Genomic DNA, 20,335 nt, shown 5'->3' with positions numbered 1-20,335 from the left:
CTCAAAAGACTTCTGTAACTGTCAGTGAGACTTATGTAAGGCCCAACAGGTATTGCAACAGTAATAAGCCAAAATACTAGAAACCGCTCCCGCTGTCTCAGATTTGAAGGGTGCCTTCTCCAGATGGAATATTTCAGTACCTTCAAAGATGTCCAGTAGGATTTAGATTAGAGCTCATTAAAATCCGTTTAAGAATAGTCCAATGTTTTGCTCTTCAGATTCTTATGTGTTTTTAGCTGTGTGCTTTGGGTCATAATCTTGCTGGAAGACCTATGGCCTGAAAATGAGATGAAGCTTTCTGATACCAGGCAGCACATTTCTATCCAGAATGCCTTGGTAGGCTTAAAACTTCATTTTACAGAAGTCAAATTTGACTCAAATGATAATTAATGGCACTGTCTGACCAAGCTGTAACTTGACTTTGGAGTTCACTTTAGAGGTTCCTCTGGGCTCTTTGGTTACCATTTGTATTATCTGTCTCTTCAATTTGTCATCCATTTTCCTCTTTTGGCCACATCCATGGAGGTTGGCTGCAGTCCCATAGACCTTAAACCTCTGAATCATATGTGCGACTATAGTCAGTTAGATTCAATCCATGTTTATTTGTATTGTGTCTGTTACTACCAAGATTGTCTTGATACGTGCCTTACAGAGACCCAGGACCTGACCCCCAACAAGTAACAGTTGCAATAAAAACTCCACATTAACAGGAAGAAACCTTGAGCAGGAACCAGGCTCATTGGGACCGCCCCACTGATGGCCAATTGGGCAGGAGAGGAGGAGGAAGAGGAGAAGGGGGGGACAGGTAGAAGAGAGAATAGATATAAAGCCTTCAAACACATTAATTGCATTAATATATGAATATAAGAGCTAAGCAGGTCAGTGTGGTCAGAAGTCGACAGGTCATCACCCAGCTATGATGTCAGTAATACATGTAGATGGATACAGAGAGAGGAAGAGGAGGGGGAGGGGAGGATACAGACAAGGAGGAGGAGGAGGAGGAGGAGGAGGAGGAGGAGGAGGAGGAGGAGGAGAAGCACAAAAGGCTAGCAGGGTGACATGACAAAAAATAAAATTACGTCTTTCATGGGTCCTGGGCACAGGCATCCAAAAATGGATCTACAGCGCCACCTATGTACAAGTTTTCAGAGAGGTCTCATAGAGCTATGTTCTAAGTCAAACAGTAAGTCCTCCGTTTTGAATTGAAGATGCAAGTTTGATCTAAATTTTTCATTCCCAGACCTTTTACTTTGACAAACTCCTTCTAGAGTTCTTGTTGGATCACCTCAAACCAGGTGAGTCAACAAATCCTTGATGATGCTCTACTGTAAAATGAACAACAATGATAATTGATTGAAGGAAGATGTTAAGTGACATTTTCAGGTCCCACATTTTAACAACATTTTCCTGTAGGTTTGATCAGATTGCCTTCATGTTTGGATTGCTCTATAATAACACGTGGGTGACATTAAATTGTGAAGCTTTTCACTTTTCTTCAAAAGCTAATTAGAACTTGCGGCTTTAACTCTTGATTTGTTTCTGTACACCATGATACACCTGCTGTACCTCTGGATGTAGAATGATCACAGGACATGAGTGTTTGCTGTCATCCCCAGCCTTTCAGCTTTCCTTTCCACACACCATCCAAAACATTTCTGCTTGCTTTTCTGTTGTTTCCATGTTGCTGGATGATTGATTCCTTGCCCCGGTAACTTTAACCCAGCAAACCGTAATTTAAATTCTTCTTGGTTCAAGTGGCATTACCCCCATTTCTACCTGTCATGCTGATATTGGTGATGTTTTCATGGCTTCCAAGCATAATCTAATTGATGTACTTTGAATTACATCAAGTGTTTTTAACTGCGTTTCTGCTGTTGATGTCTTCAGTGTTGGTTTTAGCCCCCTCTTATGAACTGACGGCAGAAAAAACAAAGTTTACAAAGTAGCTTTTTACCATCGTCCACCTGTTGGTCCAGACAAAATGTAGCGACTAGGCTCCAGGATTTTACATAGCTTTTGTTTTCGCTGTAAATATAAATGTAAAAATGCTGCACATTTGGTCGGCACTCTCAGTGCAGACCAATATTTTTACTATCTGCTACAGCGTTTAATGTTACACTTTGTTGTAGGGCAAATGCAAATTAATAATTTATAAAAAAGACTGCTTCTCTTGTAGCATAAGCTCCCGGTAAACATTCCCGTCTCTTATCATTATATTGCTAATATTATGTTTTAATATTTTGGAATACATTTCAAAAGCAATTTTCTGATAATTAGCATAAAAACTGCAAGACCATGAGAAAATGTGTATGCATGATGAGTGCATTCACCATTTAAGTAAAGTGAAATATTGGACACTGTTTAGATTATATATAAATGCATTTATTTAAGTTAATCACCTCCACATTCAAACTTGAAGTTCTGTAGCATCTATAAAACAGGAAAACAAAGTGCTGTACAGTCTGACAACAAAACTATGAACTGTAGCCGAGTACACTGTGTCTATATGTACATACTGTACAAACACACTGATGTAGGTATATACAAAAATATACACTTTTACACGTGTGACCCCCCTCATTACACCACTGTGGTACAAACCACAGTAGGCTACCTAAAAATCAAATTCTTTTTAGGTAATGACCACCGAAAAGACAGCTTAGTGTCATTGTTCCTTCATGAAAATGGTAGTAAAATACAGCTGGGTGTCTCAGCAGAATGATGCACATCAGAAAAGGCTCTTAAAAATGATCAAAGAGGATGTGAGGTGATGGATCCTCCTATTTAGGAACAAAGATTTACACATTCTCTTTTTGTAATGGAAAACATTTGCCTATTTCCATGCAAAACACAGTGAATATGGATGAAGTTGCTTTTGCTCTGTGGGGAAGATGTTTTTAGGTGCTCAGTTAGATATTCCATCTTAAATTAAAAACACTGAGATAGTCCTCATATTAATACCCCTGTAAGCTTAAGATTCAGTTATCCATACATTTGATTTATATTTAAAACAAAAGAAAAACTGACATGTCCCCATATTTTACAGGTTAAACGTGCCATACTGTTAACGAACCCGTTTCCAAGATTAGACACATTCTTTGCAATTCTTCTAAAAACAAGAAGGGAACTGTGGCACACTGTGCTAAAGGTGGAAACTTTAATCTTGGACTACAACTGTTTCACTATTCTCCTCAAAGTACAACATTAAAAAAATAATTATAAAATATAATATCTGGAGGAATAGGCTAATAAGACTAGTTTAAAAACAATTGTGTTTTAGTTAACAATATTGACATGGCAGGTTAATCTAAAAAACTGATGCAAATCTAAAACGGAAGTCTGGTCACAATAGGAGGAACCAAAGAGCGTAAAAGGGTAAAGTGTAAATAAGGAGGGAAGAGTTTGAAACTCTCCGGTTTGCATTGTAAACCTCAGGTTTCCATCTTTAAAACCTTTAGTTCTCTTTTCAGGCTTTGATACTCAAGAGTGACGCCAGAGGGCTCCAGACCACCGTTAAAATATTAAATGACCCGTAGCGACAAAGCCCATCTCTCTTCTCCATTAGCAACAGTTTGGCATTAACAATTACTAATTAGTCCAGTAAACGTAAAAGAGTGCTGGATTAAAATGACAGCACCTATATCAAATGCACTAAAGGAGCAAACAAATATCATCCAATAAGAAAAGTATATGAGGAACAATGGAAGCATTTCTGAGGAGCATGAAAAAAACATCCTAGTGTTGCAGATTTTCACCCACAACGATGCTTAATTTGACTCCAGAGTAAACGTGGATCTATTAATTTATGTTCCAATCACTGACTTGCAATATTCTATTCTTTATATTTTATCATTTCCCAGCAATCCCCACCTCCCGTCTATAATGAAACCAAAATAAACCCCTTGTCTGTGTTTTTCATGTCCCACAGCACAATGCAGCAACCTGTCAAGTCTCAGGATAGGCTATTCAATCAGCTGCTGACTTAAATCACTTTTCTTTACAGTTGAATGAACATTAAAAGGCAAAGCAAAAACAAAAAACTGGTGCCAGTCACATTTCAGAAGCAAAGTTCACATAGACTGAGAGGAAGAATGAGTGTGAGTGAGTGCAGCCATCTGTCTGGGCCAGTTACGGTAAACCGGTAAAACAAACCATCAGGAGTGCTCAACATGTAAATCTGCAAGACAAATACTAAGGAGCTCACAGGACAAAAAACAGGCTGCAGCTTCTTTCCAACCTTAAGAAACAGAACAGGCCATTTCAATAGCCTGGCTCTGTCAGGCAGTGTATAGTGTCCAATGCTGTTTTGTGGTAAGGTTGTTTTGTGTGGCGAGTGACTGAATTTCATCCTGTGTCCCAAACTGCAGCATTTTTACTCATCGGTGAAGTACATCAGAACAGGAGAGTATAGCAGTTAAGTGAAACCATGATGAATCTGACAAATTTGTGGTACACAAGAAATACCAGCAGTGCCTCAATCATAAAGCCAGTGTTCACAAACTGGAGAAAAGGAACATTGCCATTAAACCATAGGAATCAAGTAGTCTTGAGAGTCAGAGACATCAAGAAAAAGAAAAGTGAGAGCCATCTTATAGACTTTAGAAAGAAATCACTGTGGAACTATGGGAGCATTGAATGTGTTTATTGCCCATTTGTCATCTGCTGCTGGGCTGAAATGAACGAGATTTGAATTTGTCAACAAAGAAGACACCAAATCCAAGAAGATCCATCCAGTGCCTCTGGTTTTCCCTTCTGCCGCTTATTGCATCTTTTCATGGACAAAAAAAAAATCTTCACCACCAACCTGTCAGTTTGAGATTGATCTGATTTTTGCATCTTTAAAGAATTTATATCCAATTTTGGTGTAATTGCTATAACAACATGACTGCTGAAACTGCTCAGAACTGCTCTGTACCAATGGCAGCAGTAAAACTGCAAGCAAACTAAAACTTTTAAAAACTTGAAAACCCTCTCTCCTCTCTTCCTATAAGACAAAAAATGTTTTTAGACAAGAGTCAACAAAAATGAAGAATGACAGATTGCTAATTTGGAGACATAATGATGCAGACAATAATGTAGCAGTTGCTGTCACAGCCCAAAGACGCACAATAAATCTTGTAGACAGGCTTGAAGATACTTCCCAGTTTCTAGAGCTGGATTTGCAGCCAACGCAGGTGTGGTACCTCCTGCACAGTGTCTCCAGGAAAAATATATAATAAAAAAATGGAACACACAGCTTCACTTTTTTCATCTGCAATTTTTTTTAAAAACCAGTGTCCATCCTGTAAACCGCGAAGAGATGAATAGTAGAAAAGCATCGGGGTGATTTCCGACATTCAAATCAGCCAACACCTAAACGTCAACAAAAACCACAACCTCTGCAATTGAGCCACTATGACAAATACCACCATGTGATGCTTTTAGTAAAGAAACAAGATTTGCTATTGTCCGTATAGATTTAAGTATAAGAAATAAACAGATTTATAATGAAATAAAGTAAATGCAAAATAAAACCACCAGTTCTTAACATCCAGGCATCGAAAAAGTAAAAGAACAAATATTTAATTAATCATTTGAACCATCAATGAAAAACACTGAGGTATGTAGTTTGGATGGATAGCCTCTTGCTGCTTTTATCTTCATAGTCAACTCTGTAACCACCAATTCAACAAATTATTTCCCATTTATTCCACTGGGGTCTACAAGCACCTCCTCCAATGTTTTTCTGGAGTGTTGAAGAGGGGGAGAGGTGAATAGACAGGACCAGGTGCACCTCTGAGAGGGGGGACATCATTTTGGTCTGTCCCTCTAAAGTCCATGTCCATCTTCATCTGGTCCTCTTCATTCAGTGTGTTTCTCCACATTCCAAATCGTGGGAGGATGTGGACCAGCCCCTATGACTGCAGGTTGAGGGTGAACTTCCACTGCTGGCTGAGGCTCTGGCTGCAGACCTCCACAGTAAGCCCACCCATTCTGGCACTGCGGCTGTCCAGGCAGAGGTTACTGCCAACATGGCGGAGCTTCGAGTTGGACTCAATTTGCTCCCATTTCTGTTGACACACAATGATTCACGTCATTAAAAAAAAATAAATTAGTTCTTCAAACTGCAGGGATTTGTGTAATTCTACTTGCAACTATTAGCTCTCCAAAGGACCTTGAATGCAAACTTTTACCTGTCTGCTGTCATTCTCTCGACAGCCTTGTAGTTTTATGAGGGAACTGGCTGTTCTGTCCACTACCGTCAGACACAAGTCCATGTGTTTGACTGACTTATCCTTAGTCAGGGCCCATTCCTTAAACGAATAAAGAAGTGAAACATTAGTAAAAGGATCCCAGAAATCTCACTGCGGCTAAGACTAAAGATTTATTAGACTTCCAGCTTGACCTTTGATCTCTTGCCACTAAAATCCAGGCAGTCTTTGTCTTGAGTTATTGAGATGGATACTATATCTCAATGCTTTCACCAAAGAAGTCACCCAGTTCTTTAGAGTAGGAATCTACCAAGCTGACTTGTGTGTGTTTGTTTAACGCTACCTGGTTGCCTCCAGCATTGTGGCATTCATAGACGCCCACAACACCATCAGCAAAATGACCCAAAGTATCCAGACAGTTTCCTCCCTGCTGCAGGGCCCCAAATGCTATATCCTGGTGATCTGGGACTCTGAGTAGCAGGGAAAAAAGCAGCGTTATGTTATTTCCATAAATATCTTCAACAATTATTAATATTTCCATAAATATCTCCCATAAAAATATGATAACGACTTGAAGAGCTACAAAAATTAAATACAATTTAGACAGTCCTCTATTGGAAAATTAATTCTCACCGTAGTTCAGGGTAAACATTTTCCAGGTACCACTTAAATGGCTTACAGCCTACTCGTTTCTTTAACTCCAAACGACTCTGGATACTGAGAAAGAACCAAAGATTTGGGTGTTATAATTGGGAAGTATAGATATTGCCGTAAAGGTAAAATGACACCAAACATAGATGACAGGATACCAGTTTTTTTTTGTAAATGACAATATATTAACCAGCCATGTAAAGAATGAATGATAATGTGAATTTTATTTGAGATAGTGTAAGAAAAAAGAAAAATTAATGTGTCAATAATACATTTTTATTAATATTTATCTTTTGAAAACCATAAATGCAAACTGGGACATCTGTTTTTTTACTGATTCTTCTCATCTGATTCTCCCAGTCCGACATGTGTCCATCAACATGTCCATCGTTATCAGGCCTTAATCAGCCTTTTGATCAGTGTTCAAATTCAATGCTCTGTTTAAAGCTACATTAATGCCTAATATCCCATCAATTTAAGGAGTTTGGCCTGATATAATGCTAACCCAGAAATCACGTAAAATAACAATTCATCACCTCCCTTTATAATGCCATCATCTGTTGGCCATACATTATCACACCTACTTTCCATAAGGGACGTTTCTTGCAGAGGGGACGGCAGCATAGTAAAAGTTTTTATATTCATCCATCCAAACCTCTGCTGCTCTCCTTGTGTTCCTGAGAGAAAACATCATAAAGAGAAGTCATGAAACTGGTTAAAGTGGGACCTAAGTGTGGAATGTTTATGGGTATGTTTGATAGATATTTATGGCACAAACAGACCCAAACCCTTTTTTCTGCTCGCTCAACAATTTTTCAAACAGCGTGACAACCACCAGATGCCAGAGTTCACTTGGGGTAAACCAGTAACTTTGCGGCAGTTAAACTAATTTGAAAAGACACGTGTATGTGACACAGCCAAGTTCCTGTGTCAGCTGTAATAATACAACATGGCTCACACTCTATTTCAATAACAGAAAGGTTCAAAGTCCAGCAAATGAAAATATATGACAGGAAACAAGAAGTAAATCTTCTTCAGCATCAGAATGACAAACTCTTAGGTACAATCATCTAAACAAACAGAATAGGTGCTGCCTGGCAGCTCCCCCAAGGAGAAGATGTTTGGGTCTTCATTCTGATTAGACAGAGAGCTGATGAGCATATAGCCTATATAAGAGGACACACAAATGAATTTTGCATGTCATGCCGCAACGGGCTCATTAAAAACCTGGGTACTTCACCTTGCAAATACAGTGCCGCTGCCTCCTGGAAAGGTGTACGGATGCTGCTTTCTGAAGACGTGTCCAACTCTGCTGCAGGGAATGATCTCCAGACTTCCACCACATTGCCACACCCGAAATGAGATCTCTAAAAATATTTGGAAAACAATTTCAAGGTCAGAACCTCATACATTATTTACTGTCAGATTTCTATATATCTGCATATATGTTGTCTCAATGGGTGGATGTATAAACTAGTATCTCAAGTGCCGATGCCCTTGTGAGTCACTATGTCTTCTCAAGAGAAGCGTGAATGATTCTGTTTATTCTCCAGAATCTCTCTGCTGCATTTAGAGCAAAGCATGGGGGAGAGAAAAATGTTTTTTCATTGTGCTCGTTTTTAAATGAGGTCTGTTGTGTACAATGTGGTTCTCTCCCCTCAGTAAAGGCCATAAAGACTTTCCCATTAACTCTGTAATTTTCTGAAATCAACTGGCACCTGAAAGACTCAACTTAATATCATTTGGAAGGACGTTCCCTTTATCATGTTTTTGCATAGAAACCCTAGATAAACTCCCGAGGGTTGACTTGATAGACATCAGTCTCTCCTGAAGGACGTTCGTGCCTCTGGTAAAACCTCTTATTGGTTAGGATAAGACTTGTTTCCCAGCCATTGTTTCACTCTTAATCACATTTTTATTACTGTTTTCTGTAACTCCACTTTTTCCCTGACAGCTGAAAAAGCCACTTGACACATTATTTGTAAGCCACATCAAATGCGATTCCACCAACTTCCTGTTCCTCTTTGCGAGGTACACTGAGGCAGCACTCACCCAGGTTTTCTCCTCCCCACACATCCATCATCATGTCATATTTTCCCAACTGCTCAAAGTATTCCTTATCCATGACAAATAGACCTCCTGCTATCATCGGAGTCCTGCAGAGGTAGGGGTAAAAAGCACAAGATGATGAAATGGACAAAGAAAGCATAAGGTTAGCTGTGGATAGAAACCGGAAAGTTCTCTCTTACTTTATGGGAGCAATTGGGTTGCCTTGTCTGGCTCGTCTCTGATCCAGAGTCATGTAGTCCCATTTAAATACCAGATTCCAGTCAAAACCTGATGATGTGAAGACACAAAAAGTTGAGTTAAAACTAATGCTGTGCTTTCTGTTGATTATAAAAGGATATTAAACCAAAAGAATGGGAATCTTCCAAAACAGCCCAACGGGAATGACAATAAACCCATAGTAAATGTGACTGTGTTGTGTTCAGACTGAGTGAAACCACAAGAAGATATGCTGTGTGTTGCTAAGCAGTCGGTTAATTCAGAAAGCATAAACCATTAACAGCAACTATATCGCTCTGCTTAGTGTACCTCCTTTCAGATCAGCTGAGGCGCCGACATACTGAAAGTTGTCCATGTTGATGACATCAATAATAGGAGAAACAACCCTGGTCTTGTCCTAGACACAAAGAATAAAATGTCAGTGAGTCCAAAGGTTTAACAGAAATTAATATTTTTTTGCAATTTTGGTGTTCATTTAATTTTAAAGGTTATTGCTGTAGTAAAACAAATATTGTGTAAAATTCTTTATTTTATACATGTTGTTGGATTGGATGCGTTAATTTAGTACATGAGGATTAAACCCTCACGCTCAAATACAGAATCAGACTGCATCTTAACACATCGAATGAATAGTTAAATAATGACTTCCATTTTACTCTGTAACCTACTTCACACTAAAATTCCATTTGATTAAAATTATTCCAAATATTACTGAACAATTTCAGTTCAACTTTAAGGTTTAGTATGTTTCTGAAAGAATAATTCAAGAGGTCAGTCACATTTTTGTAAGATGGCCATTAACCTGATGCCTCAGCCAAGAATTTACTTCTGGCCGGTTTACAATTTGTTCCCAGGTTATCACTTTAAAAAAAAATGTTATAGAAGTATTTCTTCATTATATCAGAAATCAAGAAATGGAACTTGGAGTTTGATTCGTGTGTGTGTGTGTGTGTGTGTGTGTGTGTGTGTGTGTGTGTGTGTGTGTGTGTGTGTGTGTGTGTACCTCAGCGACTCTCTCCAGTAATGGCTCTAGCCAGTGGTCATTACACTCACAGTGAGAGTCTAAGAAGGTGAGAACTGGTGCTGTGGCTGCATCTGCACCACGGACCCTTGAACGCATCAGTCCTAAGGGAAACATCAGTACCAAAACAGCAATGTACACAATTGCTTCATCAAACATCAAACAAATCAATAAAGGTCTGATTACCCTCTCGACGATCATTTCTCAGGACGCGAAGCTTATCGATCTTCCCCAGCAAGGCTCCATCCTCCGCTGAAAGAAACACAAAGTTTGTCCCAAATAGACCCCAGACACTATATTTATGCACTGGTCGTATTCAGTTTGGGGTCAATACTAACGGTTATCGCTGTAGTCGTCCACCAGAATGATCTCTTTGACCAAGTGAGGAGGGCTTTTCTTCAGGACGCTGAACAGACAGACAGACAGAAAGACAGACAGGGGGAAATGAAAGAAAAGGAATCATAAACTAAGCACTATGTTCTTGGCCTACCTGACCACAGTTCGTAGCAGAGCCGAGCGAGCTTCATTGTGGAAGGTGATGACGACACTGGAGGCTGGCAGATCTGACTTCCACTGTTTATGTCTGCAACTGCACAAACAAACAGTTTACATTAGGATCTAAAACCTGAATAAAGAGCATCCAGTAGTGACTACATAAACAAGGGTGAACATAAGCACATAAATAAAAAACTGTTTTCAAATTAAAACAATTGATAGAATTATTTAAAAAATATTGCCAAAGCTAGCATTTCTTAAACATGTCTCATGCACATGCAGTCCTTACATATGGTTTGAATGTCCAATGCCTCTGCTACACCAGCAAGTCTAAGTTTGGAAACAGCAGATGCACAGTTGCTTTTATCTAAAAGTGTGTGTGTGCGCATCTGTGTGAGTCTCTGTGTGTCTAATAAACACCAAAGTTCCTTTATATCTCTCTGACAGTTTTTCCCATCCAAGCTTCAGTGCTTCTCCATGCTCAGCCAATGTTGGGTCAATGCATGCTCAATAGTGGACATACTCTTATTCTTAGGCCTGATGCTTTCAACTGTGGCAGCGTATGTCAATATACCAGCGGGGCTGGATCACTGCACATTTAAGGTTTATTTGACTTAAGACTGACTGAATATGATGGAGGAATCTTTTTGTTTCACAATTTATCATAAAAAATAATCATACAGATTTGTGGTGATGGGTCATTTTCATTTTCTTACTTTTCACAAAAAATGATTTTGTAAAGTAGATAACTGGAAAATACTGGTGTTACTATCATGAATCCTGCTTCATTATTGTGGTGGCATTCATCCTAAAACTCATTGTGAATGACTGGGTTCCCCCAGCACTTTATTTAATGCTACCCCTATCATTTGTAAGCAGCATGTAGCTCTTAAAATTCAATTGAAAGGGGGAAAATATTTCACGCTACAAGATTCAAAAACATGTTTTCATCTATTAAAATTTGGCTTGTCTCTTCTTCATCCGCTTTGTCTGGGGCTGGGTCAGTCTAAGCAGAGATGCCCAGACACTTCCTCCAGCTCTTCCAGAAGGATTCCGAGGTGCTCCCAGGCCAGCCGAGACACGTAGTGTGCCCCGGGTCTTCCTGAAGGGATCCTCCTAGTGACACATGCCTAGTATATCTCCTTAGGAAGACATCCAGGCAGCATCCGAAATGGGTGCCCAAGCCACCCAGCTGGCTTCTCTCAATGCAAAGAAGCTGCAGGTCTACTCCGAGCTTCTCCCAAGTGACTACGCTTCTCACGCTATAAATAAGGGAGCGCCCAGCCACACTTCTGAGGAAATTAATTTTGGCCACTTGTATCTGTGATTATGTCCCTAGCCTAAAGTTCACAACCATAGGTGAGAGTGGGAGTGGAGACTGACCAATAAATTAAGAGCGTCACTTTCCGTCCGCATAACTCCAGAGGCCGCACCAATCCACCTGTCAATCTTACGCTTATCTTTCCCTCACTGGAGAACAAGGCCCCGAGATACTTCAACTCCTCTACATGAGGCTTAAGGTCCTAGCCTTATAAAGCCAACGGGACAACATCTTTTAGAAAAGGCAGAGATGATGTCCATAACAATTCTGAACAGAACCAGCGACAAAGGACGGCCCATCTGGAGTCCAACATGCTCCTGACCCAGTCGTGCAGAGGCTGAAAAGCCCTTAGCAGAGGGCCCCGGACCCTATACTCTTGGAGCACCCTCCACATGCTATCACAAGGGACACAATCGAATGCATCAACAATCAAGATAAACAAACCACATGTTGACTGGTTGTTGAAAGTCCCATGAAGCTTCTAGCACACTAAGCAGGGTATAGAGCTGGTTCAGCCTCCACAACCGGTATGAAATTGTAATTCCTTTCAGCTCTACAAAGCTTCAATAGATGAAAAAAACTTGTGATTTTCTATAGATATGTGGATGGAGAGTCTGTAGCTTCACCTTTCTGATCCTTTGAAAATACTGTAGAAGTAGTATACAAAAGACAGCCATGAAAGGCTCTCGCCACAATAACCACCCCGAGCCTCCGGCTAAATAACACCAACATAAATCCAGATTAAGATATTGATGCTCATATTTCCTCTTCCTAATTTCCTCACCACAATTTTATATCTTCAAAACCATGATGAAAAACACAAGAAAATGACATTAAAGCTGCTGCAGTTATGAGCTTTGAGATAAGAGTCTAAAGTGATTATAAGGTGTTTGTGCCATGAAGAAACTTTGGCTGCTTCCTGAATTCATCAGATAAATAAATTTTAAAAAAGCACAAAAAGATACATACTTTGATTATTAACCTTGTACCATTTATTAACACGGACTGTAAAAGAGTCTGTGCACACAAATCCTGCAACTAAACTGTGCCAGTTTAAATGCGTGATTAGATCTAGGTATAGTTTGTATTATTAAAGTGACATACTGGTCGTGTCTTGTGTCGGGCACTGCTCTGTCCATACGGAGTTTATCACTCTCCACCTGGTTGAACTTGTTCCTGGCATAGGGATCCTGTCCTGGTCGGACGACTGTGGCTCCGACATACTGGTCCTGGTCAAAGTCCTGCCAGCGCACCTTACCTGCACACACAGTCAACTTATGTGATAACATCACACTGACATACTGTAACTGGCAGGTTTTTAGTTTATGTTGTTAAATTTGTCTATATAAAAAGTAAACAAAGGTGAAGAAAGTTAAGCTTGTCTTCTTGGTGATGCAGCTCAAAGATAAATCCCCATTCCTTGCAAAATTTGTCATTTTGCTTTAAAGCAACCATGTGAGATGAATAATTAAAGCAGAGATAAAGAAATAAATACAAAACTATAAACATCAAGAAATGATAAAGCTCAGTGCTTTGCAAATGAATGAAAAACATCTGAGGAATGAATGGGATGACATGTCAGGGGAATATGAAATGTAAGCAGCAGCATGGCTTATTCAAAAATCTGTCACAGCTGTTGGGGGAGAAACCTTGCTGTCAGAAAGCTGTTTGACAAAAGATTGATATGATGCAGAGGAAAGCATCATGAGATTTATGCTCATATGCAGCAAAATGGAAAATAATGTTTGAGGAAAAAAAGTCAAACTGCCAGCATTAGAAAAATGCAAAAGAATCTACCACATGAAAAAAATTTAATCCAACAGCAAAATAAAAACCTAAATTAAACAACTGTGACAAACAGAGAGCAGTGCAGCTGTCTGGCCAGATTACTGAGAGCCAGTTTACCAGGGATTGCTGAGACACATGCATGCATATTAAAATATACCAAACAACTAATTAACTCAGTTGCAGATGCCTTGATAATGACTTGTGTTTAACATACTATGGCAACAAGATATTAAGCTATGGTGTATATGACAGTCAGACAGAGTAAAACTAAGCCTGACAAGGCCGTAGAACCCACAGAGAGACTATTTGTGCCCGTGTTGACAGCGCATGGAAGTGTCTGGCATGATAATGTGCTATAACTCACTGTGATTTGGATCACTGTATAATGCTGTCTAAGAGGCTGCTGCTCCTATCAGAGTCTGTGATGTCCTTGTTGATATTGTAGTGATTAATTAATGTTTCAGCTTCTCCTATTGAGTCTCTATACAGTCTTCATCGTCCAGTCCGTCCTGTTCTAGCACCTGCTTAAATGTAACATTTTGCTTCCATTTTGACCATCTTCCTGTGTTTTCAGTCCAGCTTCACTTCTGTGGAGCCCAACAGCCCAGTCTGTTGAACTGTTGAACACTGTCTAAAGTAAACTATCACTGCCATAACTGCTGTTGCTCCCACACTTCAGAAAATGCTTGTTGCCTTCATAGATACATTTATAAATGTACTTTATTGATTCTAAACTGTTGCATTAGAACAGCACTACTTAAGTAGAAGGCACATTTGCGTCATCTATCAGCGATGACAGGTAATGCCCTGGAATGCCCTTCGGTATTGATACAAAGGGAGAAATTACTCTAATTCTATACAGTAAGACCAGCAGAATAGTCAGAGATAAGATGATTCGTTTAATTAGCTCATAATTGGACATTTTATTTCTGAATGAATGCAATTGCTTTACTCTTTTGACAATTGTGCACTACAATAACACGAGTTACAACACCAAACCTTGACCTTTATGGTCCTCCTAGGTCATCCACTTTCACTACATTACTATTAAAACAATGTGATATGAAGTCCACATTCTGGCTGATCAAGCTATTGCATTACTTTTCAAGCATAGTTCAAACCAAGAACACATCAACAACCCCATTACCACCATAATCACATGGGTATCACCCCCCAAATCTAAAGTTCCACGTTACAGTGAGATACGGTCTATTTTCTGCATATACCAATATAAATGAAGGGTGCTTCTCAGACATATAAATGCAGTTTTATATGATCAACATTATTATCACTGTGAAGCAGATAGTTGGTGTCTTACCTGGTGGCAGAGTCTCCAAATTGTGGGTGTCGTCAGAGTTGTGAGATTTACTTCTGCTGGACAAGTCGCTGGATCCCCATTCGTCCTGAAATTAAACAAATATTGATACATCAAAACCACAAGTGAGCAGGAATGAAACAAGCTCATCTGGAAAGAAGCATAGGACAAGAGGGGCACAGATAAGAAAGAGAAAGAGAGAACTTATCCAACACAAAGGAGCTTTTTTACTCTGATCTGATCTATTAAGTCAAATGAATGCAGGTGTGTTTCTTTACAGTCACTCATGAGCCAGCTGATGTCACAATGATGCCCTGGTATCTCAGGCTCATCTGTTACCATTAAAACCACTCAGCTGGTTGGCACGTCTCTAGGTGCCATCCATTCCCACCCAGAATTTTGTCCTTGAATTCAGACGACCATGGTGTGACGTGTTATTTTCTCTGGAGTTTCTGTTCACCTCCAAAGTGTGCAAAATGTTTTACTGTTTTACTGCTCGTAATTACCAAAGGCTTCCCTTATGAGTGCACTTTTGGATATAATAGGTCACTTTTAGCTGTTTTAACTGAAAGTGGGAGCGAGAGGAACAGGGCACAGAAGGACAAAACTGAATACGGGAATCTTTTTGAATAAAAATTGAACCACAAGTGGCTGGGGGAGAATTCTGAGCGCTCCTGCTGTATCAGCACTCTGACAAATCCTGAGATTTGTGGGTGCTGCAGTTCATCATAGACTGCACTATGACAGAAGCATTAAGAGATGATCAGAACAATGCATGACTTCATGGACCACTGCACATGATTTATCAGCAATGACTGCTAAAAATATGACAGATTGAACCAAAAGACTTAAAAGAGTTAAAAGGCTAAGTCCAGAGCAGATGATACAGAACTTGTACAAGTCAGATCAAAACATTTTAGTACACTGTGCTTTTTGGACCTGGTGAAAATATAATCTACTTCTTTCTACTTTATGGTTTAAATTAGCTTTTCATATCAGCCAAGCTATGAAAATGAGAGGATTCTTCATTATGTGTGGACAGTTCTTACTGCACCCACGTTTGCCAATTGTAGAATCGATATAGTAATCACTGAAGACCTCCTTATCTGGTAATGGGATAATCCCCAGCCATATCATGCCATGGGTGTGTGTGATTTTAACATGTGAAATCTCAAATTTGCGCATTTTGACTTAACCTGCATTAGTGTTGTTCTGGTTGAACAGGTCTGTGTGTGAGCGTGTTTGATCCAGTCTCGCTCTTTCTTTAAATTGTCCAAGTATAAGCCACTGATAGACTTAGATAAGGACCAACAGTTTAAAAGACACACAGTTGGGGAAGACACGAGGAGATAAAACACGCTGCTGCTGCTACATAATTACGCAAACTCCTGACTGAATTCCATTGGTCTCTTTAATGCATGGGTTGTTTACCAAGGCTGAATAAATGAGCATGAAAATGGCATTTGGTTTTTATTATTCCCCAGGAAAGGGGAATAAAAGTTTAAGCATCTCCAAAAATTAATACATAATTAACTAATTACAACCTGTCTTTATTGCATAGTTAACTAGTTAGTTTAGTTAATTATGCAATGAAAAAATGGATTATGCAAAAATAATGACAAACTTGTATTTATGGGTAAGTGGCCATTAATATGGAAAAAGTGCCAAAAGCTGTAAATGCACTCTCTGCCTGACAGGACAGCTGTCAGCCATTACGGCAAATGTCCTTCGAGAGTACTGCTCAGGTTCACACTCCCGTGATAGGCTGCATTTCCCTGAAGGCTGCAGAAGTGTCCAAGAGCAAGGCACTGAATACTGATAAGAAAGTGACTCAGCACAAAATCTGACCTGTCTGCAAGGCACAAAAAGGAATGTTTTTAGACATGTAGAGTTCTAATAGGCTTTTCAAATACAATCACAGTTAATAAGCCAGAATGCTAAGAACACTGGGATTTGACCATCTAATACTGATCATACACCATACCATCTAAGTTTAGAATGTTTGAGAAATTTGCAAAACGAAAAGGAATCTGAAATTGCTCTGTCAGAGCCATGCTGGTTAAAATAAGTACCATATTTTCACGACCATAAGGCGCACTGTAATAAAAGTCACAGTCTCAGTTACGGGTGCTATTTAACATGTACACAAGGCACACCGTATTATTAGGCGCGTGCTAAAACATACAGTAACAAAATGACAACGGGCAAGACAGTGAATTTCGACACATTTATTGAACAAATTATTCATTCTCCCACCACAAAACCATCAAAAGTTTTCATCTTCTGTATCTGAATTAAACAGCTGCGCTATTTCAATGTCCAACATCCCGAATTCCTCTTCAGAATCATCAGAATCAGAATCAGGGTACTTTATTGATCCCTTTAGGGGGTGTCCATTAGGGAAATTAGCATCTCCCCAAAGAAACGTACAGCACTGTTTAAAATATTAAAAATAAAAATAGAATAAAATAAGAAATAAAATAGAATAAATTAAAAATAGAATATAATATAAAACTATAGAAATGTAAATAAATGAACTGAATGAATGAATGAACTGAATGAATGGATGTCCCAGTATTATGTTATTGCAGTGTTGTTCCAGTCCTTCTGTTGGCCCTCCTCCCCCCCAGTGAGGAGTTGAACAGTCTGATGGCTCGGGGGATGAATGAGTTCCCCAGTCTGTTTGTCCTGTACTTGGGGAGGCGCAGCCTCTGGCTGATCAGGCTTCTCTGGCTGTGGATGACAGTGTGCAGAGGGTGGCGGACATTGTCCATGATGCTCCGCAGCTTGTCTATAGTTCTCCTCTCTGCCACTGTCACCAGAGGTTTCAGCTTCATCCCAACCACTGAGCTGGCCCGCCTGATCAGCTTCTCCAGCCTGGAGAGGTCTGCTTTTGTCACACTCCCCCCCCCAGCACACCACAGCGTAGGACAGGACGCTGGCGACCACAGACTGGTAGAACATCCAGAGGAGTTCCCTGCAGATGTTGAAGGATCTGAGTCTCCTCAGGAAGTACATCCTGCTCTGGGTCTTCTTGTACAGCTGCCTCGTGTTGCTTGTCCAGTCCAGCCTGTTGTCCAGCCACAGCCCAAGATATTTGTAGGTCTGCACGCCCTCCACCTCCTCCGTTCCTATCTGAACTGGTCTAGGTCTCGGTCGGTCCCTCCCAAAGTCAATGACCAGTTCTTTAGTTTTGGAGGTGTTGAGCTGCAGGCCGTTGTTGTGGCACCAGGCAACAAAGTCCCTCACCACGCACCGGTACTCCTCCTCTTCGTCGTCTCTGATACAGCCAACGATGGCTGTGTCATCAGCGAACTTCTGAATGTGACACATTTCAGAGTTGTAACAGAAGTCCGAGGTGTACAGAGTGAAGAGGATGGGGGACAGCACAGTCCCCTGTGGAGCACCGATACTGCTGACCACAGTGTCAGACGTGATGTCCTTCATCCTGACGAACTGCGGCCTGTCGGTGAGGTAGCTGGAGATCCAAGCAACCAGGCAGGGGTCCACTCGCATCTGTAGAAGCTTGTCCTGTAGGACAAGGGGCTGGATCGTGTTGAAGGCACTCGAGAAATCCAAAAAGAGGATTCTCGCTGTGCCACTCCCCTTGTCCAGATGCGAGTGGACTCGGTGCAGCAGGTAGATGATGGTGTCCTCTACACCAACCTTGTCCCGGTAGGCGAACTGTAAGGAGTCCTCAGCGTGCTGCACCTGGGGCCTGAGGAGGTTGAGGAAGAGCTGCTCCAGAGTCTTCATCAGATGTGAGGTGAGTGCCACCGGCCGGAAGTCGTTCAGCTCACTCAGTCTGTTCTTCTTGGGGACAGGAATGATGCAGGACGTCTTCCATAAGGTGGGCACTTTCCCCAGCTCCAGGCTGAGGTTGAAGACCCGTTGTAGCGGCTCCCCGAGTTCAGCAGCGCAGGTCTTGAGGAGCCGGGGGCAGACTCTATCTGGTCCAGCTGCTTTTCGGGGCCGGAGCTTCCTCAGTTCTCCCCTCACCTGGTCAGCCGTGAAGCAGGGAGGATGTGGGGATGGTGAGAGCAGGGGGATGCAGGGAGGATGTGGGGATGGTGAGAGCAGGGGGATGGGGGTGGTAGAGGGTGGAAGGGTGGGAGGAGGGAGGTCAGTAGAGGAAGGGGAGGTGGAGGAGGGAGGAGGGGAGGCGGGGTTGGGGGAAGTTGTGGTGGGTGGCAGGTTGGAGGGAGGGGGGGTAGAGGGGGGCTCGGCTGCTGGGGAGGGGGGGAGGGGTGGAGGGGAGGGGAGCTGGGCTGCTGAGGTGGGGGGCAGAGGATTGGAGTGGAGTGGGCTGACTAACCTGTTGAAGAATTGGTTCAGGTCGTTTGCCCTCTCCACTCCTCCCCCTTCCGTGCTGGTCTTGGCTTTGTGACCAGTGATGGTCCTGACACCTTCCCAGATGTCCCGCATGTTGTTATCAGCCAGCTTCTTCTCCACCTTCTTCCTGTAGGTGTTCTTTGCCTCCTTCAGGCAGCGTTTCACCTCCCTCTGCGCTTCTTTCATCTCCTCCCTGTCTTTATTTCTGAAGGCCTTTTTCTTCTTATTGAGGACATCCTTGACTTCCTGTGTTACCCATGGCTTATTGTTAGGATAACACTGTACAGTCTTGGTGGGGACAACCACATCTACACAGAAATTGAGGTAGTCTGTGAGACGGTCGGTCATCCCATCTATGTCCTCCCCCAGCAGTACATCCCAGTCCGTGATGTTGAAGCAGTCCTTCAGAGCCTCCTCTGCTGCAGGAGTCCATCTCCTGATGGAGCGTGTGGAGGCTGCCTGCCTTTGGACCAGTGGGGTGTACTGGGGCTGCACGTACACCAGGTTGTGGTCTGACTTGCCCAGTGGGGGGAGAGCGATGACTCTGTATGCCTCCTTGACGTTGGTGTACAGTAGGTCGATCGTCCTGTTGTTTCTTGTGGAGCAGTCAATAACCTGGTGGAGAGCAGCCAGTGTGGAGTCCAGGGTCACATGATTGAAGTCTCCAGAGATGATCAGGAGGGCCTCAGGGTGCTTGGTCTGCAGCCGTGCAGCGACGCTGTGGATCTTCTCACACGCAGTTGCTCCGTTGGCCGTGGGGGCAATGTACACACACAGGGCGATCACGTGACTGAACTCCCTGGGCAGGTAATATGGCTGCATGCTGACGGCTAACAGTTCCAGATTTGAACACAAAACCGCCTTCACAGAGACATGGCCAGGGTTACACCAACGGTTGTTGGTGTAGATGATTAGTCCCGCTCCTTTGCTCTTCC

The 20,335-nt window shown here is 41.6% G+C and overlaps 1 protein-coding gene across 1 annotated transcript in view; it reads right to left on the bottom strand.

Moving 5' to 3' along the window:
- Positions 1–2,360: 2,360 nt before the first annotated feature.
- The window catches only part of galnt2 (UDP-N-acetyl-alpha-D-galactosamine:polypeptide N-acetylgalactosaminyltransferase 2), a 41,022-nt gene continuing 23,047 nt past the window's right edge, over positions 2,361–20,335 (bottom strand). Inside the window, exons 2-16 of the mRNA XM_057025708.1 lie at positions 15,072–15,156; positions 13,070–13,223; positions 10,640–10,738; positions 10,488–10,555; positions 10,336–10,401; positions 10,132–10,253; positions 9,438–9,525; positions 9,092–9,179; positions 8,895–8,998; positions 8,083–8,209; positions 7,427–7,519; positions 6,825–6,908; positions 6,535–6,661; positions 6,174–6,293; positions 2,361–6,050 (exon numbers count right to left, since the gene is read on the bottom strand). Coding sequence (XP_056881688.1) covers positions 5,895–6,050; positions 6,174–6,293; positions 6,535–6,661; positions 6,825–6,908; positions 7,427–7,519; positions 8,083–8,209; positions 8,895–8,998; positions 9,092–9,179; positions 9,438–9,525; positions 10,132–10,253; positions 10,336–10,401; positions 10,488–10,555; positions 10,640–10,738; positions 13,070–13,223; positions 15,072–15,156 — 1,581 coding nt within the window. The 3' untranslated portion in view covers positions 2,361–5,894. The remainder of the gene's footprint in view (positions 6,051–6,173; positions 6,294–6,534; positions 6,662–6,824; positions 6,909–7,426; positions 7,520–8,082; positions 8,210–8,894; positions 8,999–9,091; positions 9,180–9,437; positions 9,526–10,131; positions 10,254–10,335; positions 10,402–10,487; positions 10,556–10,639; positions 10,739–13,069; positions 13,224–15,071; positions 15,157–20,335) is intronic.

The sequence above is a fragment of the Takifugu flavidus genome, chromosome 2 (genome assembly GCF_003711565.1).
Source record: "Takifugu flavidus isolate HTHZ2018 chromosome 2, ASM371156v2, whole genome shotgun sequence".
NCBI classification, from domain to species: domain Eukaryota; kingdom Metazoa; phylum Chordata; class Actinopteri; order Tetraodontiformes; family Tetraodontidae; genus Takifugu; species Takifugu flavidus.
The sequence above is the reverse complement of the archived record's forward strand: the minus strand, read 5'-3'. Positions and strand labels throughout refer to the sequence as shown.